A 25,003-nucleotide genomic window follows, 5' to 3' on the forward strand; every position below is an offset into this window, starting at 1 on the left:
CAGTAGGCAGAGATGAATTTTCATTGTGCTATGTGCAATAATCTCTAGAGACAACTGGAGGTGGGGGAGAGGGAGGGAGTAGATATAGCAGTGGACTATGGCTGAAAAATAATTTCAAAGAATGTATTTCCTTTGTGTGGGTGATGCCCTTAGTGCACATCATCATTAGCATGCATGAGGTTTCTAATAGTATAGATTATTATTATTGTGTTCCATGTTTAAAATTTTGCCATGACTAAAAAAAAATGATGGCCAGTCTTCTGGGGATGAACCTCTCTGAACTGCAGAGCGCAACCTTTGGTACAAGATCAAAAGCCTTGAAGGTCTGTTTCTAGGACAAAAGATAGATTTTGTAAATTGGCTGATGACAAGTCTAAATGAATTTGGAGAGATCCCTCACCAGTTGGTTGACCTTTAAGAGTTGAAACTTTTTCTTTCTTTCTTTTTTTTTTTTGGACACATCAACTCCCAATTCAGTCTACCACAGTGCAGAGATGCCACAATCTGCATCTTTGGAAGAAGTGCCCCAGTTTGTGCAGCAAAAAGTTGTGGATTTGGAGTCAAAGGACATGAATTTGCATTGTGACTCTGCCTTTACTACCTATGTGACCTTGAGCAAGTCATATAACCTCTCTGATCCTCAATTTCCTCATCAAAAATATGAGAAAATAGGACAAAATCACAGGTTCTTAACATAGGAACTGCGCACTTTAAAAAAAATGTCTTTGTAGCTGTATTTCAATGTAATTGGTTTGTAATCATATTTATGTTATACATTAAAAGGGTTAATTCTGTGAAGGGGTTCGGAGGCTTAGCCAGATTGCCATAACCAGATTTGTCATCAATCCATGACAAAAAAAGGTGAAGAACCCCTATATTAGGTGATTTATAAGACCCTTGAACCTCTAAATCAGTGATTATTACCATAGAAATTTTGAAACATTGGAAAATAATTGAGAAATAGTCAAGGGCAAAGAACTAGGAAAAAATAGTGAGAAAATATAACATGAGGATAGGTTTAGGAGATGTCTTAGGACTGCGAATAAATAATATCTTGAAAAACCTTTAAAATGATTTCAGCAGTGTCAGTCACAGATGAGAAAAACCATTTTGCATTTGTTAGAGTAAAAGTTTTGGTTTGGTTTGGTTTTTGGGGGGGAAGTGTTGGGATGGAGTAGGGAGGAGGTATCTCTAACTTCTTCAGTAAGGGAAATGCCCTCTACTGATTCATATTAGAGTCAGGTAAGTAATTATATGCTTAAAGAACTGTCTGAGGTCATTGAGAAATAGGTGATGCCCATGGCCATTCAACTAATAGGTGTCAGAGACAGAACATGAGCCCAGTTCTTCCTGGTTATAAGGCTGGACTTTTCTATACCCTACACTACACTGCCCTTTGGCATGTCCATGAATTATTTAATTATTTTTAATTTGATTAATGTATTTAAATTAATTACTTCAATTAATTATTCAATTAATTTAATTAAATAATTTTATTATTTGATTCTGATACCATGAATTTTCTATTTCTGAATGCCTACCTTTTAATTTAGTCTTGACAAGTCCTTGGAAACAATTCTAAGATCCTCATGAAGCAGCCTTTTATGATAGTATTAACCATTTGGAGATGGTAATTCTCCAGTGCTTGTTGACCTATCTCTAGATTGTTTCAATAACTTTTCTCAATTTGTCTTTCTAAAAGTACCTATGCATATTTAGGTATTTGGCTAACTCATCGCCTTGTATATCTGTGTTTGCCCTGAGAGGTGATAATGGTGCTCATGCTTTCTTGTTTTTAATCTTTAGTATAACATACATAAAGATCAATACAGAAGCTGTGATAACGTCTCTGCCAAATCATCAGATAGTGATGTCAGCGATGTGTCAGCCATTTCCCGAACCAGCAGTGCCTCACGCCTCAGCAGCACAAGCTTTATGTCAGAGCAATCTGAGCGCCCCAGGGGTAGAATCAGGTGAGTTGGCAATCTACGCCCTTTGTATGTCCTGGAGTTTTGTTTTTTTTTATCAAAAAGAAAAAATAAAAAGAACAAACTTTCAAATAACTGCTCAGGACATAGATTGAGAGTTCTAATAATTCTTCACTGTCTTTAGAGAAAGTTAATATTTTATTGTTTAGTGATGCAACCTGGGACCCTGAACATTTGAGAATGGGAGCATGGGTAAGCAGCAAAAAAATAAAAATAAACGTCATTCCAGTTGAAGTAATGGGATTGAGATCAAATGGCCATTGACTATCGATATTTATTCAGGTTGAATAGTCCTCTATTTGATAGTAACTTATCAATTTGATTAACTTTGCCATCTTAAATCCCCTCAAAGAGGGCAGAATGTTTTAATGGAGAGAAGGGACAGTCTGGGTGTTAAGAAGATCTGAGTTCATGTCCTAGTTACTATTACTATCACCAAAACCCCTCATCAAAAACTGGGAGAGAAGAATGAGGAACTTGAAATGTAATGACACACCAATGACATATGCTATGCACCAAAATGCCACAACTCACTAGAGAATAGTCTTATAGATCAAGTAACTTCATTTTGTGAATTCACCAATGGGTGGCATATTGAAAAACCACCCCTTTCTCAATATCATTACTGCTCAATTTCCCTTTGAGGAGATAGGTAGAAAAGCCTTTCACATTTAAGTTGCTAGGACAAAATACATGGCATACTAATCTTTTATGATAATAATCTAGTCACTAATTATCTGCAAACATCTATTATGTACTTAGTATGTTCAGTTTATTGTGTTAGACTCAAGAGATACAATAACCAATAGGACATGATCAATTCTTCTCTGAAAGAATTTTAAACTAGTTTATAAAATAGTTTTATTCTTGGTCTTTGCCAAGCATCCTGGTACAGGATAAAGTGCACTGAATTCTGATACAAAAAGTCTGGTTTCAAATCCTAACTCCTTCACCTTTTGTGTGATCATGGACAAGTCACTGAAGGTCTCTGAACTTCAGTTTCCTTATCTATAAAATGAAAGGGCTAGACTCAATAATCTCTATGGACACTTTCAATCCTAAATCTCTGAGCTTGCCTTGCAGAGTGGCTATAAGAAGAGATGTTCATAAATCACAAAGTACTACATCAATTGAACTTTATTCATCTTACTCAGCAAAGTGTTTCCATTGACAATTTCCCTAATAATATTCTAAGAAAAAAAGTTTTTGTGTTATGCATATTTTGACTATAATTTCTCTAATCTCTAAAAAAAGAACTTTACATTATTGTGAAACATATACTTACAGGTTGTTGGACAGCTTTTAGTTGCAAATTTTAAAAAAGGATCCCCAGTAATATCCTAGACTATTCTCTCTGAACACAATGTGTGAGAGCAACCTTTATAAGTCAACCTAATACCAAGCATTCAAAGTAGTACAATACAGTCCAAAGATTTATTAAGCACTTTGATACCCTCTAGGAATAAAAAGAAAAAAAACCCTCATCCTCAAGGAGATTTTTAGGTATAATAATTTATATATATATATATATATATATATACATATATATATATATATCATTTTAAGGTTTACAAAATGAATGCATTCTTCACAACAACCCTGTGGGAGATAGGGTATCATTATGTATTCTAGAAATATGGTTGATACGATGGAAAACTAGTCCATTGGCAAAGATTTGCCAAGGACTAACCACAATGAATTTAGAACAAATCTGAAATTTTATTTAGATAACAAAGAGTTTACTCTACATAATGGGGGCTCTTATGATTTTATCTTCTCTTTCCTAGAGAGTTTTCCTTATTACTTTTTAAAAAGTTTCTAATTTAAGTATAAATTTAAAATTATGATTAAGTTTTGTATTTAGATATTTACTTATGTTTATATTTATTTGATGCCTACACTTAATATCACAAATTGTCCACATATAATATGATAACTAAGTATTAGTTATACTTTACTTACATTTATAGTTTGGTTCTATACTTAATATCATGCAAGATTTTCTACACAGTATTTTCAGCAAAGAATATAATACAGTAAAAATCCATTAATTGCTTGATAGTTTATGAACAAGTATGCACCAGTAAAAAGATGATTTTTTTCTGTGCATAAACTGCTTAGATCCACCAGTTCTTATGTTAACCTCTTTTTGATCAGAACTACAATTATATTTGTGTAGGAAGCATCATTAATTCTTTTTTGCATTTCTTTTCTTTACTATGTGGTTTATATTTGAAAGAACAGATAGATTGTGTTCTAGCAACAAAGGGTATATGTGTTATCTAGGGAACAGTTCAGCTATGGTCAAAGAAACCTGTCCCTAGGAGCAGTCTCCAGGAGTTTGATCAATAGGTAGTGAAAAGGCTTTTAGTTGTTTGTTTTCAATCACAGAAAAAGTTTACTGTGGTACAGAGAGGTACATTAGTGGAGAGATTGTCTTGATGACATCATAACTCTTGTCAAGTCTGTTGTTTTTCAATTTTTGAAATAACATTTCATTTTCCCCAAGTACATGTAAAGGCAATTTTAAACATTCATTTTTTACTTTTCTCCCTCCTTTCTCTAAGATAGTAAGCAATTTGATATAGGTTATGCATGTGCAATGATTCAAAACACATTTCCATATTAATTATATTGTGAAATAGAACAGACAAAAAATACACAATCAAAAAATAAAGTGAAAAATAGTATACTTCAATCTGCATTCAGAATCTATTCAGACTTTTTCTGGAGGTGGATTGCATTTTTCATCATGAGTCCTTTTGGAACTGTCTTAGACAATTTTATTGCTGAAAATAGAGAAGTCCTTCACTGTTGATCATCATACAATATTACTGTTACTGTGCATGATATTCTCCTGGTTCTGCTCACTTCACTTTGCATCAGTTCTTGTGTGTCTAGGTTTTTCTGAAATCAACCTGCTTGTCATTTCTTATATCACAACAGTATTCCATTACAATCATATACCATAACTTGTTCAGTCACTCTCCAGTCAATGGGTGTACCCTCCATTTCCAATTCTTTGCCACCACAAAAAAAGAACAGTTATAAATATTTTTGTACACATAGTTCCTTTTCCCTTTTTTTAAAAAAAAATCTCTTTGAGATACAGACTTAGCAGTGGTATTGTTAGATCAAAAGAAATGCACAGTTTGGTGTCAAGGTCAGTTTAGCAAATCAGAGGTTTCCTTGATGGACTCTGCTATGTTATCAGACTGGTTTGACAGATTTATATAACAAAAAAAGGTTCAATTAATGAGTTTATGTTTGTAAAAACTATGGTAGAATAAAATTGATATTTCTGATTCTTATTTACGGGTTTAAGCCAGAGAACCACTGATTTGGATCATCCCACAATATTGCAAACATATGCCAAGTACTGTCCTCTTGTGAGGAAAGGCACAGGATTTGGCATCGGAGAGCATGGGCTCAAATCTCAAAATTCTTCTGGTACCTATACCTGTTTGACCTTGGGCAAGTTACTGGATCTCTCTGAGTCTCTGTTTTCATATCTACAAAATAGCATGTTTGAACTACGTGACCTCTGACATCCCTTGCAGCTATACATCTTTGATCCTTTCATTCTATGTAGTGGAAAACAAAGAGTGATCTACCATAACTTTCACCCCATTAAGTTTTTCTTTATATGAATTCAGTTCTTTTTAGAAACATCAGGACTTGGGTTTAAGAATTTAAGACATTTTGAGCTCACTTTTAAAAATTTTTTACTATTATGTAAATCACAATGATTTTTTTCATTAAGGTTCCATTTGCTGACTCTAGTGTTAATAAGGAAGTGTAATTATCTGCCAATCAGCCAGTCAGCCTACTCTTATTTTGCTAAGGACACTAAAGTTCAGGAAACTGTTATTTGAAATGAAACCCGTATTCTGTTAACAAAATGGAGATTTTTGTGAAGTTAAAGATTTGACCAATCATCTTTCCTAAAAATATTTTAATATCTGGTTAATCTTTCAATGTGTAATAACTTTTCATCTGTCCTCAGGATAGATAAAGTGATGATTTAGGATAAGACATTCTTATGCCTGTTCTTTGTATATTATATACAATATGAGATATTCTAGTCTAGAGTAAAAAATAAATAAGTATACTCGACGTATATTCATTAGTTATGATTACTGATATTCAAAGCCATATTAAATTATGTATAACCTTAATATACCCCCAAAAAATCTAGAATGAGCAATGGTAATTTATTATCTGCTGTTTCAATTGTCTGCATTTCATTTTTCATGACTATATAGTATGACTTCAGAAAGGTTAAGTCCTTAGTCATCTGCAAAAATGTAAAAAGAAAGGAAGGAAACAGAGCATGGGAAGTGGAAGATCAGGAAGACATTGAGTCAGGGCACAATAAAAAGAAATTGAATTTCGAATACCCAGAAAGAAGACATTCATTTGCTGATGATGTGAAGTAAAAGTTAGCTTCATCTTTTGTGTCTCCACTCCTTTCAGCTGCTTAATTTTTGTAGTTTAGAGGTTTATAGTCCATTTTGACTAATACTTCCTGCAAGTCCCTTTGCAATGAGAAGGGACTACTTTTACTTTTGTCCCATGTGATGATCATCTTCTAATTGTATATTATGAATATATTTTTATTTTAACAAGTTTCTCATGAGCCTAATATTGACTCATTTTTTTTAAAAAACATCATGTAGATATATGCACAGGAAATGTGGTTTGCTATCCATCAATTTCATTGCCCTCTTCCACCACTAAATATTTGTCTTTAGTATCATAGTTTCTACCAGTAGTTATGTATAAGTGATGCTAATGACTTTAGGAGATTCCTCTTAATCAACATTAAATAGAGAATTCATGTGAATTCAAAATTAATGAAAAGACAAATCTTGGAAGGAAAAGGTAATGAGAAATTCATCTTTTGTCCTTAAATATGGAGGAAAGTATCCAAATAATAATAATAGCTAGCTTGTATATAGCACTTTAATGTTTTCAAAGAACTTTACAAATATGATCTCATTTTATTCTCACAATAACCCTGGGAGGTAGGTGCTATTATTATCCTCATTTTACAGATGAGGAAACTGAGGCTGAGAGAGGTAATGGAACTTTCCCAGGATCACATAACTAGTAAGTGTCTGGGGCTAGCTTTGAAGTTGTCTTCCTGACTAAAGGTGCAGCACTCTAACCATCACACCATTTAATACCCTAGAAAATACTATTGTGACAAAAGCATGACTAAGCCATTAGAATAATTATTCAGTAACATATATATACATATATATATATATATATATATATATATAGAGAGAGAGAGAGAGAGAGAGAGAGAGAGAGAGAGCATGTAATTAAGTTAGTGCCTCCATTTCAAGACGGAGGCAGCGTGGTGTGGTTAATGGAGAGTTGACCTCAGAACCAAAAAGATCTTTATTTAAATCTTCCCTCTGACACATGTTAGCTGTTTGGCCTTAGGAAATTCATTTACCCTCTCAATGTTCTAGACAACTCTCTAAGAGTATAAGTTGAAGAGGAAGTGCCAGCCTTTACCAATAAAATCATAAGTCCAGTCCCTGTCTAATCCTTCCTCAGAATGGAATCATACGTAAGAGCCTTATAATTGCCAAATTCTAGAGCAACATAAGTAGCATTTCTTAGACAAGTCACTTCTAATAGCTAATTCAATAATGCAGAAATGACATGATCCACTCTAGTACAAGTTGCAATGGCTAATGTATTCTTCTTTTAGTCCCCTTTCTATTTAAACCCCTTTTTGTGGATATTTTCCCATTTCTAGTTAAGAAATCTTTGTTGTTCAGTCATTTCAGTTGTATCTGCATCTTTGTGACTCCATTTGGGGTTTTCTTGGCAAAGATACTGGAGTACCTTACCATTTCTTTTTCTAGCTCATTTTTCAGATGAGTAACTGAGGCAAACAGTGTTAAATGACTTGCCCAGGGTCACACAGCTAGTAAGTGTCTGAGGTCAGATTAAAACTCAGGAAGACAATTCCTGATTCCAGGCCCAGCACTCTATCCACTGTGCTACCTAGCTGCCCCAATAAAGAAAAAGATAAGAAGAGAAGTTAATATGCAGTAATGGAGTAAGGAACTTTTAACTTAGCACCACATTTTTAATCACTCAGGTTATCATATATGAAACCAAAATAAAAGCAGTTAGCCTAAAAATAAATAACTCTAGAAATGATCGATTATAACTGCCATGGAGAAATTCCTAATGCCTGTAGTTTGAAAGACATGTAGATAGAAAAATCAGTTTGATATTTGAAAATCATATTTGGTATTTCATTCATTACTGATATTCCCTATGGCCTCTATCCTACACTGACTTTTAACATCGATCAATCAACAAGCACTTCCTAAATTCTTACTATGTGCCAGATACTGTGCTAGGTACTAGAATTACAAAGAAAATTAAAGTCTTCCAGAAACTTCCATTCAAAAAAAGGAGACAACAAGCATATATAGGTATGTATAAAACACTTACAAATCTGATAAGGATAACTTTGAGAAGGGAGAGCAGTGGGGCTCCAGCACTAGTTACATGGAAAAATCATGCAACTAGATGCAGATTGTGCCATTTAACAAAATATTGAAGGAATTCAGGGATTTCATGAGGCAGAAATGAAGAGATAATTCATTCCAGTCGTAGGGGATAACTAGTTAAAAGATATGAAGATAGTAGATGGAGTGTTGTGTGTACGGAACATCAACAACAGTGTAACTGAACTATAATGTTTATTGAAGGGAATAACGTGTACTAATATTTGAAAGGTAAAAGGGGACAAGGTTGTGAAGAATTTTTTCATGCCAACCAGAGGAGTCTCTATTTGATCCTAGAAGTAATAGGAAACCACAGGAATTAGTTTATTTAAAAATATGATGTGACAATGCTCAACCTACACTTTTAGGAAATTTACTTTGACACATATGTGGAAGATGATTGGCATAGAGAGAGATCAGACATAGATTGCAGAAGTAGCAATTAGAAAATTATTGTAATAGTCCAGATCAGAGATAATAAGGACCTGAACGGAGTGGTGAGAAAGATATTGCATGCAAGGTCTGTTTTGGAGAAGAAATGACAGGAGTTGGTGTCATAAACACATACATATGTATGTACGTATGTATGTAAAATTTGTTTATGACATGTTGAGCTTGAGATAACTCTAAGACATCCAATTCAAAATGTCCAACAGAAAGTTGGTAATGTGAGACTAAAGCTTAGGAGTAAATCGAGATCTGGATATACAAATTTGAGAATCATCTGCATAAAAATGTACATTAAGTGGATGGGATTTGATTTAACAAGATTTGACACAAAAAGAAAAGAATAAAGAGATGAAAAGTGAGGAGAGGACCTTGGGAGCATCTCCTGTGAGGGAATATGATATGGGTGATGAAAACACCCTCTTTTTTATTTCTTATGTCACAATAATACTTCATTATATTCATATACTGTAATTTTTTCAGTCATCCCCAAAACTGATAACCATCCCTTTGGTTCCCAAGTCTTGGAATAAGAATCTGTCACATTCTTTCCCAAGGTCTTCTAGCAGCTAGCTGGATGGCTTTGGACAAATCATTTAGACCTTAGTTTCATAAAAACGAATACATTGGACTAGATGGTTTCTAAAGTCCATCTCAGTGCAAACAAGATAGAAACAGCATAGCAGAGGAGGTCACATAAGAGAGGAATCACATCCAGCAGAGGTTATAAAGAAAGGTTTCGTTGGGAATGTAGCAGTTGAACTGGGCCAGTGAAGGATCAGTAGCATTCCAATAGGTGAAAATATGGGAAAGGCTAAGAGTATTAGCAAAGGTATGTTTGGGAATGTTGAAATATGTCCACTTTTCCACCAAGTAATCACAAAAGTCATTTAAAAGCAAAGCAAAAAACCACTCAACTTTTGGAGCTGTAATTTTGATGAAATAATAAAGCTATGAATTCTCTTAGCTACTTTTAAAGGTCAGAATGTACTAGGATTAGACAGATAATTTCTATAATTAATTGCTTGAGATCTTTTTGTGTAGGGGGAATCGGGGGAACTGTAGTAAATGTCACTGTATTTTTATGTAACCATAACTCTCTCAGTGCCAGAAGGAATGATAGCTTAGTTTCTGGTCCTGTTTCCAGAAGGGTCTGCCAGTCAGCAATGCTTATTTAGCATTTTTTTCCTCCATTATAGTTAAGAGTCTGAAACAGACCTCAGTGTGTCTTAGCTCAACGATTTCGAGGTATGATTTTGGTTTAAGATCAAAAGAAACAGCCTACTTGTTTATACCTTCTCTCTAAAGTGGCATGATAAATGATGTGTGATTACCAAGAGGAATGTACTTCTTTTCCAAGTTGACAACATCAGGAGCCTGTACTGTTGACACACTGCAGCTCACAGTGCTTACTATTTTAAGACATAATAATAATAATAATAAAATTCATATTTAATAATGTGATGCATGCACATGTACATACACACACACACACACGCACTTCTCTATATCTTTGGGAGATTCTTTGATAAGTTGGAATTTTCCATTACAAATATTTTTGTACTATTTAAAGTCTGCCTTTTTTTCCATGTATTCTCCACCAAGCATGCTTATATGGAATTATTTTTAAAAGCCTAAGCTTTTAAGTTACAGGAAAACATCTGATGCTCATTTCAAAAGAAATTATACTTAGGTATAATTAAGCAACTATATTCAGTGTCAATGTTTTAATCAAGTACCAATCAAATAATAAGTATTTATTGAATACCTATTCTCTGTTCAACTCCATAAATAAAAAATCATAGATTGAACTCAATGATCATATACTCTATGCCCCAAGAAAGGAAAGATTATTTCATGTAGGTCCAGTGATCCTCTTTTCCTTGAGTTAGATACTATTAGTACCCAGAAAGCAGTAATTTGGCAGAAAAATATATCTTTAATTTTGTGATTATATTTTTCATGACTGAACAGAAAAATGAAAATGTTTGCATCTGAGAGCAGAAGTGTTTTCCTCCGTTTTACCTTATCCCTAATGTGCATGCATATATATATATATATATATATATATATATATATATATATATATATATATATATATATATCATATACATGACACATACATATAATACACACATATATATCATATACATGACACATACATATAATACATATGTGTATATGTGGTGATCATAAATCTTTCTGAATATTGTTGTTAAGATCCACTAGCAATTTATATTTGATTAGGGAAAGAGCTATATGCTTCTCATGGGATTCCAAAAAAAAATAGTTATATCCTTTGTCATTTATTCAATTAGAAAAAAAAAAAAACTTCCTTCTTTTTTTCCATTTGTTCTCTCTAAATAATGTGCAAATTACAATTAGAACTCTAGTCAATTCTGAAGATGACTGTCTTTAAATTATGGTGATTTTTACGAGTGTAAAAAATATTATCCACGTAAAGATCTAAAGCTATAATGTACCTTAATCATGTAACTCAACTCTCTAATTTTAAAAATGAGAAAACTGAAACCCCAGGAGGTGACATGACTTCCCCAAAGTCAAACAGGTCATGATAGATACATATTTTAAAATCAAGCTATGACTTTAAATCTATTTCTAATATACTACCTTGCCTGATGACACATCTTGTTTTATAAACATACTCCAAAGGAATTTTATTATTTTTTAATTGAATTCATCTTCAAAAGACCTAAATTTTTGTCATTATATGTTGTCATTCAGTCATGTCTGACTCTTTGTGACCCCATGGATCATTGCATGCCAATATTGTCCCTGGGTTTTTGTTGGGTTTTTTTTGTTTTGTTTTTTGGGGTTTTTTTTTGGCAAAGACACTGGAATGGTTTGCCATTTCCTTTTCCAGTGAATTAAGGCAAACAGAGGTTATGTAACTTGCCCAGGGTCACACAGCTAATAAAGATCTGAAACCGGATTTGAACTCAGGTTTTTCTGACTCCAGGTCCAGTGCTCTATTCACTGAACTATCTAGTCACTAAATGTATGTGTGTATGTGTAAATGAATGCATTTCAGGATAGAAAGACTATTCCAAAAGAGAAATTCAAAAATATTTTGAGGAATGGTAATGTTGTTGGTATACGTATATTGCCTCCTGTAGAGATAGCTTTTAAGGGATAAAACTTATTTGGATTTTAGTTCTAGTATGTTTGTTACAAAATCAGTCAAACTCTTTTATAGCCACTTATTGAGGAAATACCAATCAGAATTTAGATTGGCTAGAAAAAATACATAAGTGCTCAAAAAAAAGCCATTTAACTAAAAGTTGGCATGATTTTGAAACAGAATACATTACAAATGTACAATGTTACTTGATTTTCCAAGAATTTATCTAAGCTAAATAATCTATATCAGACTAAAATTCCATTGAATACAGAGGAAGTAAGAAATTAGACACTATAGGCAGTGAAGAAAAGTGTTGATGAGGTAGAAAGAAGCAGGAAGTTTATTCCAGATGGCAAGATCCAGAGAGCACAAGGCTGTCACGCCAGTAGCATCCTAATTTCATGAAATAGCATATAGAATTAGTTTTGGTAAGATAGTTCAGTAAGTTCATATTAATTCAGAACCACATTAATTTGCAATCTTTTGATCTGGATCTGTTTGCCATTTCCCCCAAATATGGTTTTCCTCCCAGTTAACCTTTATATCGTCTAAACATAGAATCTGTTTTATTTGCTGATTTTGAAATAAAAATGATCTCTACATGTTAAATACACCTGCTGGTTCTTTCAAAAATGACTATACTGGCTTCCATCTCATCAACATGCAAATGATTCAGTCTGATAAGCTGAAAAAATTTCCAGCTCCAGTCCAAACCCACTATGATGAAGCCCATTAAAATGAATTTGAATTAAAGTTTATTTTTCCTCTAGAGTTATAAAGTGTCTTTCCTCCTACATTTAGGGATAGTCAAAGGGCAGAAAAAAATAAAGGGAGGGATCAAGATTTTCAAAAAGGTTTTTTGAGGTGAGGCAATGGAATCTATAGAAACTTATAGATATTTCAGAAATGCCTAGATAAAAGAAGAAAAGGGAGGGGGGATTCCACTGTTTCATGTTGCATTCATTTATGAGAAGAGTTATTGGCATTTATACTGTATGCAGTATTATACCTTTATAAACAGTGATAGTCACAACTTGCATTTCATCAGACTTTTCTATGCTTCTTTCAGAAACATTGTTATATTTAGAGCTCACCAAAGCTCTGTGAAGTAAGTTGAGCAGGTGGTATTATCCTGAATTCACAATTGAGGAAACTGATATTGATGAAGGATGGTTGATTTGGTTCAGATGACACAATGATAAGTGCCAAAGAGAATCACTAGTCCAGATGTTATTTCTCCAAATCAGTGCTCTTTTTTACCATACTATTTTGAATTAGTTAAGCTTGTCTCCCAACCGTCCCTTGAACAAACTATATTTGTTATCATCTCTAAGTGTTTTCTTTGTTCAATTCAATTCAACAAATATTTTAAAGTGACCACAATGTGCCAGGACTCAAACCTATGCCTCTTGGTTCCAATCCTAGTTAGCTCGTTTGTCCATGTTACATGGACCTAGGATGGCCAGGGTTCTACCTTCATCATAGGCATCACTGCTCCAGTATACACTTGAAAGAATATTGGATTTGGAATCAGAGAAAATAGATGAAAGGGTTGGGAAACATACTATACTTGAAGCCTTTCTGACAAAGCAGAACTTGTCAAAATTTGTCCCTTATTGGCAAAACCTTTGAGAACCCCTAGATCAATTCTATCAATGAATCCATAAGTATTTATTAAACTCCTACTAAACACCATGCATGGTATTAGATATTAGAGGTACAAAAATAAAAATGAAACAAGCTGTATCCTAGTAAGACCTGCATTTCCTGATCATTTTAAAGCAATGCTAACCTTCATCCTCTTCCTCCCTCTGGAACTTGGACTACTCTGAGCTATTTTAAGCATTATCCCACACATTATCTTTCCTAAAAGCAGGCCACCATTGCATCCCCTTATCCATAGACCATAATCCTCTGTTTCTTTAAACCATGACTTGGCTACCTCTGGTTTGTTCCCATTGACTAAGATTCATTAGGATCATGGCTCTGCTAAGGTTTGTCTTGTAACTGTCTCCTCTATATACTGATCTTAAATTAATGGTGGTTCTAAAGAACAGCTCTTGAGGCATGAGCCTCCTGAGCTACATAAATCAAACTGATTAGGGCAAATAATTAATCCTACAAAGTGGTCACATTATTCAATTTGCATGTTTCTATTTCATTTGATTCAGTCATCATATTTTAAGTAATTAGAACTTCAAATAGTGCAAATGTGAATAAATATGACCACTTCACAGGATTCTTTATTTGTACTCATGAAGACCTAGCTATATAATAATCTTGTGATGTGATTGCATGTCATGAATGAAAATGTGCTATTCCTGAAAAAGCAGATGTGCCTTTTCTAGTCTCATAATCAATAGATTTTAAGAAAAATCTTTTTTGCTGACAGGGAAAAAAATGAAGCATCAGAAAAATTTATGAAGTGAAAAACTTCACACTGTTTTTGTCTACATTGGTCATTTATAAAACTCAGATATTGAATTGTTGTATTTATATTGACTTTATCAGAAATTGTACCAGACCTATTATGTGAGTTATTCTGACCTGTCAAAGTATAATTTTAAATTCAAGAGACTTTAAGCTACTTTACTAAATCAAAATTATACATCACATTTAGTATTTCTTTGGATTCAATGTGGAAAAAAAATAGGTTTAATTCAACAAACATTTATTAAGAGCCAACTGTTTATAAAGGACTGTGTTAAATGTTAGAAATAGAAAGATAAACATGAATTGTTCCTGCCATTAAGGACTTTAGATTCCAGTGGTGGGTTACAAGATAAGCAAATGTAAATTGCTAGGAACTATGGGAGTGAGGAAGGGATGTATATGAAAGGTGGCACCACAGCTGCTATATTTTGAAAGAAGTGAAGGATTCTACGTGATGATTTTGACTGGTGAATACATCCTAAACATGGGATGGTCTCATGCAATGCATGCAATTGAGTAATAAAATGGCATGTACACTTCACAGAACAGATTAACTGGAACAGGAAGTACATTAAGAAGATTATGAAGAAAGACTAGAAAGGTAAAAGAAAGTCAGATTGTGGTGGACTTTAAATGTCAAGTAAGGACTTACATTTCGTACTGAAGACAAGAGAAAGCCATTAAAGAACTTTTAGAAGTAAATTCTTAGATTATTTGAAAATGTTCTCATCACTCATTTAGATTATTTGAAAATTTTCACTCTTCATCTGGATGTTTTTATGAATGAACAGCCTGTGTACTAGATTCTGTTTTAGATACAACCCAAAACATATATCGAAGTGTAGAGAGGCTTTAAGTATTTTGTCTCAAACAACAAAAACAATGAAAACATTATTTTTTACCAGGAGATAAAAGGGTGTGTGTGTGTGTGTGTGTGTGTGTGTGTGTGTGTGTGTGTGTGTGTGTGTGTGTGTGTCTCTATGGGGATGAGGGAGGGGGTGAATGGGTATGTGTATGTATTTGTGTCTGTGAGTAGAGAGAGACTATACATGTCATTTCATTCTTATAGGGAACTCTGTACCAACTCAGATCTGCTCGTTTTCTATAACTTGTATTCTTAAGAGAGCTGCCCAAGGTAAAAGAAATTAAGTATCTTGCTGAAAGTTGTACAGGCAATCTATATCTGAGATCAAACTTAAACCATTTCTTCCTGACTCCAGGACAATTCTCTATCCATTGTGTCTCATTGTCTCACTAATAATAAAATATTCTACTGGAATACTTATCATTGCTTTAAAAAGTTTAATAATTACAAAGTATAGGATAATATGTATAGAAAGGTATATGTATAAAATGATTTTACATATATCTGTATAATAGATATATATGTGTGTGTGTGTGTGTGTGTGTGTGTATTTGTATCTAATGGTAGCCATCCCTAGGGTGTGGGGGGGAGGGGAGAGAAGGAAAATGTTTACGCAATAACTTTATTGTATATGTAAAAGGAATAGGAAGTTGTATATAACAGATTTGCAGTTTCATGTGCAATCATCTTTTTATTATACTATGTTACAGAAATGCTTGTTTTATTCCATAAATTAAAAAAATATATATTTTTAAATGGACAAAAAATTAAGAAAAAAATACTTTAGAGTTCTATCAAAGTCTGCTGTTGACTTTGGGAAAGATGTAGACCCATTTTCATAGCAATGAATTAAATATGTAACAAAGGAAGCATTTCTTTAGCACACACTATTTTCCAGGAACTGGGAAAACAAATATAAAAGAGATAGTTCCTGCTCTCAAGAAGCACATGTTCTAATAGGAGAAGCAATGAGGTAGCAACCAGGAAAGGGGATCTAGAGTGACAGGGATAGTGAACAGTGCCATGGGACAGTGGATTATTACACACTTTCCAGAAGCGATGGGAGTATTTGTTTGATTATTGGTTCTAGAATTTAAACAAAGTAAGGAAGAGACCTTGCCTGGGATAGCAAGGCAGATAGTAAGAGGACTGGAATAGATGGTTGGATAAGATGGAAAGCATAGTCTGGGGCTAGATGATGCATTTGTATTCACCACCAGGATAGATCAAGGCTGGCCTTGGTAGAGTTCCAAAATAAACTATTCGGAGTGGTTAGAGAAAAATTACCCTTATTCTTAATCCAGTGCAGGTAAAACTAAAACATCCAAAAATCTGTATATACTATAGAAATGTATTTAATATTTTATCCTGAAGTATTATGTGTTTACATGTCTTTGGTTGTCTATGATATTTTCACATCTTTGGCTCTTTCACAAATGATTCAGCTTAAAAAATGAACACCCTATACAAGCTATTGTAGTATAAAGAGAGGTGAATTCAGTTAAAGGATATGGTTTATACTAACTTATCTCAGTTGGATTCATACTTCATAGTTGTATAATTTTAGAAATTGTTTTCATCACATTTGGCATCATTTTCCTCTTCTATGAAATGAGGAAGGTAGATTAGATAATCTCTAAGGTTCTTCCGAGCTCTGAGATTTAGGATAACATAGTCTTATACTGACAAAATTACGAACCACTAATGATCCTTATTAAATTAAAAATTAATAATGTAATCCAAAAGTTAAAATATCTTACCTAAACACTTTTGATCCCCCCAAAAAAGAGAAATAAATATTCAACTTGTCTGATGCACTAAAAATAGAGCAATAGGTATTTGATGTTAAACAGCATATATATATATGTATATATATATGTATTTCTGCTATGATTAAAATGTCTTTGAAAAGATGTCCTGAATCTCTCTAGCTCTATTTTTGCCATTGCAATAACTCTTGATAAACTCTCAAGGTAAAACATGTCATTTATTTCACCACTATTTTATTATTTAAGAATATTTTTCAACCCTACAGAAAAATGCTATAACTAACTCAAATTGATTGCTACTCACTTAATAGATGAAACAGCCTTTCAGTTGAAATATTGCATCACATTCTGCAGTTGATTCCATAATGTCTATGGTGAGAAATGAGTTGAATTACTGTCAAATTTAATATGAACTATTTATTCTTATTCTTTGAAAATATGATGAAATGAACATCTCCTTTTTTAGTATAGAAAAACTAAACCAGAGGAAAGTGTTTTACTCTGTCCTTTAAAACTTTAGCATTCAAAATTTAGATTGATGAATATCAAATAGAAGCGAATATCTCTGCTTTCACTGAAAAAAAAAAAAAGACTAAATTCAAATTAACCTTCATGAACCAAAATGGCTTGACTGAGGGAGCAGCAGCAGGATTCTTGGCATCAGTAATTCCAGAACATTCTTGCTACCTCAACTCATTTCTAGAGTATCCTTTTTTCCCTTTCAAATACCTAGACTGACTATAAAATTCTATGGTTTTGAAATATTTTCAAATGAATACCTATTGATATATATATTTTTACCTAACCTAAATTTTCCAATGTATTTATCCTCTCCCAGAGAGTAATCCTTGATGACAAAGAATGAAAAGAAGAGGAAAAACAGTTCAGAAAACTAAATGTTGTTCTTTCCATAATTGTATATATTATTTTTTCATTTTACTTAATTAACATTACACCAAGTCACATAGGTCTTCCGATGTGGTTCTGACATTTTTAAGGCATAAATGTCACATTAAAAGTTGTATCATAATAACAAATTTATCAAGAAAAGCAAATAATAAGCCATGTAAATTTAAGTTGCTGTTAAAGAATCTACAAGTTTAGATTGAAGCCAAAACATAGTCTTAAAAGACTATGCAATTTATGTGACATGAAATCGATTTGAGAAGGTTTCTGGCAGTCATGGAAGGAAAAGGGAGAGAGGAAAACTGAGGTTGACAGTATATTATTATATCCTTTAGGTAGCCAAGTGGTACACTAGATAACTCACAGGATTTGGAGTCAAGAAGACCCGATTGTGGTAGTGACCTTGGGCAAATGACTTAAGCTCTTCATGCCGCAGTTTCCTCGTCTGCTAAATGAAGACAATAATAGCACCTGTCTCACAGGGTTGTTTTGAGGATAAAATGAGTTAACATTCATATATGAGTATATAAATGTTCATTATAATTATGTGGGAATTCATGTTCCTTAAGATAATATTGATTTTTGTATATGTAAAATTCATATTTCCTTAAAGATCAAAACGATTTGAATTTTTTTTTAGTAAACTCTTTTGTTGAGTCTAGAAGAAACCATGCCTAATTTTTTAAACATGTATAGATTTGAAATTATGTAACAAGACATTCGGATTATTGAATGAATCCTAGGATGAAAGGACTATGACATTTGAGAATTGTAATGACTTTAGAGATCACTTTTACAGATGAAAAAACTGAGATTGAATAAAAGTTAAATGACTTGCCAAAGGTTATTCCACTAATAAGTAGCAGAACTAGAATTTGAACTCAGATCTTCTGAGTTTGATTAGAGTGTTCTTTTCTTTTCTAGCAGGAACATCAGAAATATTTCATATTTTATTCTATTTATTTTTACATTTATATATACATACATACATACATACATATATATATGTATGTATATATATATATATATCTTTGGAATATATTTAAGAGCAAGCACATATTTGTGTTCTTGTATAGTTGAACTAAAATTTCCAATCTTGCTCCTTCCTCACCATGATCACCCCCCCCACACACACACACACACACTTATCATTGTCCTTCTGGCAACACTGAATTTCTTTCCTACCCTAACATCTTTTCTTACCATTTCCCATGGGGAAATGCTGCTGCTGCTGCTGCTGCTGCTGCAGAGGAGGAGGAGGAGGAGGAGGAGGAGGAGGAGGAGGAGGAGGAGGAGGATTTCTATACCACTTTTTAAGATTTGCAAAGTGCTTTACAACTATTATCTCATTTTATCCTCACAATAGCCCTGAAAGGTAAATGTATTATTATCTCCAATTTACCCATGAAGAAACTGAGGGAGATAAATGTTAAGTGACTTACCCAGAGTCAAACAACTAGTAAGTATCTGAGTCTAGATTTGAATTCCTGTCTTTCTGACTCCAGGTCTATTGCTTTATCCATTCAACCAAATAGCTGCCCACTCTTACACCGTGGAATTTTTCGTTCTTCTTCTATGCAGATATCCATCTCATAATCACTTCCACAACCATCAATATTTCTAAAACAACCATCTTTCCATCCAAATTTTTTTTCTTTCCCAACTACATCATTTTTTCTCAGTGCTAATGTTCATCCAACCTCCTCAGCTAAGATCTTATATTTTTTCTTGTCCATCATGCCATATATATAGCCATCAAATTTTGTCATTTCTTTTCTCAGAATTTCTCTTGGGTTAGACCTTTGTTCTCCATCTTATCTCTTACTATCCTAGATTTTTGCAGTAGTAAATTTTTAAGTCTCCCTAATTTTAATAGCTTCTTTTCTAATTTATTCCCATTGCTAAACTAACTTTTTAAAGCATGATACCCATCATTCTACTCCCTCTTTCCATAACCTATAGTAGTTCCTGACTATTTCTAATACAAACATCTCTACCTGACTTTCATAATCTGGGTCTACATCACATATAAACTCAATGTAGACTTCTACTCTGTTTAATCAGGTATATTTTCGGTATATTTTCTGTATCTCATATGCATCACACTCATTTCTACCTCTAAGCTTTAGTTCATGTTATTCTCCTAAATTAGAATACTATGCCTTCCTCACTTTACGTAATTTAATTATACCTACCTTCCCACTCCATGAAACCTTTCTTGACTTGTCCAGCCCATGCTCATGTCTCTCATCTCTTACCTGCTATTTTATTTAAGATTAGCATCAAGTTATTAAGAACTTAATTATTTGCTATGTATTTCAAAGATGTCCATTTTGACTCTCCTAATATACTAATAACTTTGAGATCCAGAATATTGTTAGTACTTCATATCTCCTTCAAAGCATCGCAGCATATGGTCTCTTATTTTGATGACTTTGCACAGACTGCTCCCCATGTACTTCCTCCTCACCTCCAGCTTTTAGAATCTTTAGTTCTCTATGGCACTTAGTTCAAGCATCATGTCTTATACAAAGCTTTTGCTCATTCTTCCAGTTACAAGTTACTAAAACCCAATTACATTATACTTATTTTTATAGACAGACACATGGACCTATTGTTATTTCTTCTGGTAGAATGTAACCCTTAGAGGGAAGAAATTATTTCATTTTCTTCCTTATGCCACCAGGTCCGAACACAATGACTGAAATATAGTAAGGACAGGGTGATGGATTAGAACTATTGTTTGATTGGCCCAGGTAACTCTTGTTACTGACACTGCCTAAGATGGGTGTTTTATCTTGTACTTACACTCTTGTAATTGTCATTGACCAGAGCACTGAGAGGCTGTGACTTGGCCAGGCTCACAAAGTCAATGTATACCCAAGGCCAGTACCTAAATCCAAGTCTTCCTGGCTCAAGAGGCCAGATACTTAGTAAATAAAATAAAAAATTGCTTATTTATTGCTTATTTGGAGATGTAGGAGGATCTTAGGAACTCTATTTGACCAAAGCTCTTTCCCTATCCTCTCCCCACAATTGTGGCAGCTAGGTGGCATGGTGGGTAGTTTTCTAGACCTGAAGACAGAAAGAACTGGTGTTAAATATTGATTCAGATACTTGGGCAAGTCAATTAACATCTATCTACCTCAGTTTCCTCACTGATAAAATGGGAATAATAATAGCACCTACCTCACAGGGCTGTTGTGTCAATGAGATATTTGCAAAGTACATTATAAACTTCAAAGTGTTATGTAAAATGCTAGTTATTATGATCATTATTAAATGCACATCTCAGTGGTCTCAAGTTCTTTGCTCTATTGTCAAATCCATTTCTTTCTATTTCTTTCCACTAGTTCCATCCTAGTTCACTAAATAATTGGATGCTTGATTGGATTTGATTGATTGGGTTGGAGGACAGACAAAAAGATTAGAATTTTCACATCTAAAAGGAACTTTTTAGTTTGAAATGGAATTTTTTCTAATGATGAAAGACATGCAGTGAGATAACATCTAATTTTTTTCAAATTCTAAAATACTGGGGAACAATAACAATTTTGAAACCTTAATGAGATAGCTTTTGGGAAATTAAAGAGGCACTTCTTCACAGGTAGTAACTCAATTCAATAGCTAATTAATTTGAAGGCAAGCACCTTGAGAAGAACTTATTACTTTTTGTGATTATGTCCCAAGCACCTAATACAATGCCTGACATATACCAGACACAATAAATATTTCTGATTAATCACCATTATTTACAATAGTGATGGGTAAGTGGAACAGTGGGTAGAATGTCAGGCCTGGAACCAGGAAGATTCTTCTTAAATTCAAATCTGACCTCAAACACTAGCTAGGTGACCCTGCTTAAGCCAATTATTTCTGTTTGACTCAATTTCCTCATGTGTAAAATGAACTAGAGAAGGAAATGACCAACCACTCTAGTACCTTTGCCAAGAAAAGCTTAAGTAGGATCATGAAGAATCAGACATAACTGAAAAATGACTGAACACCAATTTGCAATATATTGTGCTAGGTATTCTGTTGAGACATAAAGGGAAAACAAAAATATAGCCCTCTTCTCAAGGAATTCAATAAAAGTATGGCACTCCCGATCCCCAAGAAGTAGCACAGATGAGGAATTGTAATGAATTAGACAATGATATTAACAAAGTTTTAAATGGCAGAGCCATAGGCTATTGCAAAGAGAATTTGGAATTCACCTTGCCTTCAAGGTTGACATCAAGGAACCAGTGCACATGCCTTGGCATTTCTGTTGACAATGGTTTAGTGGGCTAATTAAACCATATCCATTCATATATCCCTGTGTACCAAATTCCTTTATGTAACTTTCTGCCTTCACTATGCCTAGATCTTAGACTAGAAAATCTCTAAGATCATTCCCAACTCTAACATTTTATGAATATATGATCTGAATGAAAACTGACAAATATAATCAGAAAATACTCAATATATGATATAACTGATAGAAAAAATAGTTAGCCAAAAAATGTCTGGGAAATTAACTGACATTTTTAGGTATTAAGCATTAAATAAATACTGTGAAACTACATTTTGTGCAGCTTCAAGTTAATTGTATTGGACCAGCTTTAGTGATTGAATATTTTGGACAGTAAGATTTCATATTAACACACACATGCGTACACAATATAGTCTCTCAGGAGGACCACATTTCAGGAAATGTTTACTCATAATCTCTGTCTATACAATCCCACATAAATACATACACACACACACACACAGAGCTACACAATGATTACTTCAGTCACTTGTCATACCTATTCACAATCATTAAGATATTTCAAGTTACCTACTTATTCACTAAATTTTTCACTGGCCATCAGGATATTTGACAGTATATTGACACAGCAAAATAATGCACATATGAGTTGTTGTCAGGAAGTGTTTTTTTATATAGTTATTTTAAGTGGTTACTCAGAAAAACTATTTTCTTAAACCTACTTAACAAATACCCAATTTTACAAAAGCAACTTCCCACCAATATGTGACACACTATGTTTTGTGGTAGAAATTAAAAAATAAAACAAAACTAAAGACAGTTGCTACCTTCAAGGAGCAGACGTTCTATTACAGGGACAAGACATTTAAACATATAAGTAAATATATTATAATTTGAGGAGGAAAATAACCCTGACAACTGGGGGAGGGGGTTCAAAGGTTTCATAGTAATCATGTGGTATACATAATCATAGCCAGTTGTATAGCTCCATGGAAAAGCACTTCATCTCACAGAAACTCTCTTCTGTAATATAAACATTATATTTGGTCTTACAAATTATAAAAGTCTTAATATATCACAAGAAAAATAGGGATTGAGGTCTTTGAACTTAAATTCACAAAATATAATCAATGAATAAAGACCATGGTCTACTTACAAAAACATTGATCTTCTCCAGGCAAGACACAGCACACATAAGGATATCAAAAAGAATGCTAAGGCTGGGTAGATTAAGAGACAGATTAGCATCTTGACATCAAACTGAATAAGAAAAAATATTCAGAGTAGTTAATTTATTCAAAATAAGTCTTAATAGATGATCTTCATACAATAAAATGCAGGAGAGTGGATCTAGAAAGTGTCTAAACAAAAATGTATACGTTGTTAATTACATCAGTGTCTCATCATCCCAGGTCAACCATCAAAGCATTAATAATTTCTCATCAAAAGGTCAAAGAATATTGAGGGAGTTCTCAGGGCACACAGTAAAGAAGTTAAATATTATAGAAATGATTTTGGAACAAATATACTTCACTACACAACGCAAAACATTAAAAGCTGACACTAGATTTGTCTAATGTAACCAAAATGTTTATCTCTGGACAAAGTCAATGAAATAGTAGCAATAGTATTGAACATTTCTTCAGCACTTAATTGTTTCGAATGGTTAACATTCACTAATAGAATCAAAATGCACTCCAATGGTAACAGCCACATGAACTCAACCAACAATATGTAAAAAATGAAACATTAAGGCAATAATTGAATCACAGATTGGTTTGTATAAACAGGGGTTTACGGTAGTAAGTCACGAGTAGTTTATTGAGATCAGGAACACACACATGTACACACGCACACGCACACACACAGAACAACCTGAAGGAACCAAAATTTATTGAACAATGCAGATTATACAATGAAATTGTGGGAATTTTACATTTCATTGGTGATTTGGTTGTGGTAACAAAATTTAGAATCTATTACAGTAACCTGCTGAATCCTAAATATACAGGAATAATAAGATAATAACTTCTTCTTGGATCACTTCTATCTGAATCTCATTATAAGAGATAAGAAGATAACAGTGACGACAATAATTCACACTCACAGAATGTGTTCCCAGAAGATTACTGCCCTACATTCAAGGTAGAATGTTGGTCCACACTCCTAAACCTAACATAAACCCTTACTGATTCAATTTTGGTTTTGGAAATGAAGGCATTTATGATCACAACTCAGGTTCAGGTCATTGCCATCAGAAATTATGAAAGCTTATCTTTAAGGATCCTGGAGCTAGTCAACAAAGTAGGTTATGCAAGAAAACTTGGAAACCATGCAACACATCGCTACAGGCTGTAAACCTTTAGTACCTACTAAATAAAACCTAGGGAGTAGAAGTTTACTGTCTTTCACAGACAGACAGACAAACCCTATAAACAAAATTTTAATGTAAACAAAATGTGTTAGGATAGAACTATTATCATATATTGAGCTGTTGCCCACAAGCAATATCATTGATACATAAAAATATTTTAATTTATGTTACCTGGACCAAATATTCATAATTTCTGTGCTACATGGAATAAAAAGCTGTCAAAATCTAGAGACCTAGCACAAAGAAAATAAGATTTGTGGGAACTGTTTTCCCTGATTTCCC

General features: G+C 33.4%; 1 protein-coding gene across 10 annotated transcripts in view; it reads left to right on the forward strand.

Moving 5' to 3' along the window:
• RIMS1 (regulating synaptic membrane exocytosis 1) overlaps positions 1-25,003 on the forward strand; it is a 717,070-nt gene that overhangs the window by 579,460 nt on the left and 112,607 nt on the right. For 8 of the 10 annotated variants that reach the window (XM_072642596.1, XM_072642588.1, XM_072642597.1 and 5 more), the window contains one exon: positions 1,807-1,973. The exons of the other annotated variants lie outside the window; for them this stretch is intronic. In XM_072642596.1, coding sequence (XP_072498697.1) covers positions 1,807-1,973 — 167 coding nt within the window. The remainder of the gene's footprint in view (positions 1-1,806; positions 1,974-25,003) is intronic. 10 annotated transcript variants of the gene reach the window in all.

The sequence above is a fragment of the Notamacropus eugenii genome, chromosome 2, assembly GCF_028372415.1.
Source record: "Notamacropus eugenii isolate mMacEug1 chromosome 2, mMacEug1.pri_v2, whole genome shotgun sequence".
NCBI lineage: Eukaryota > Metazoa > Chordata > Mammalia > Diprotodontia > Macropodidae > Notamacropus > Notamacropus eugenii.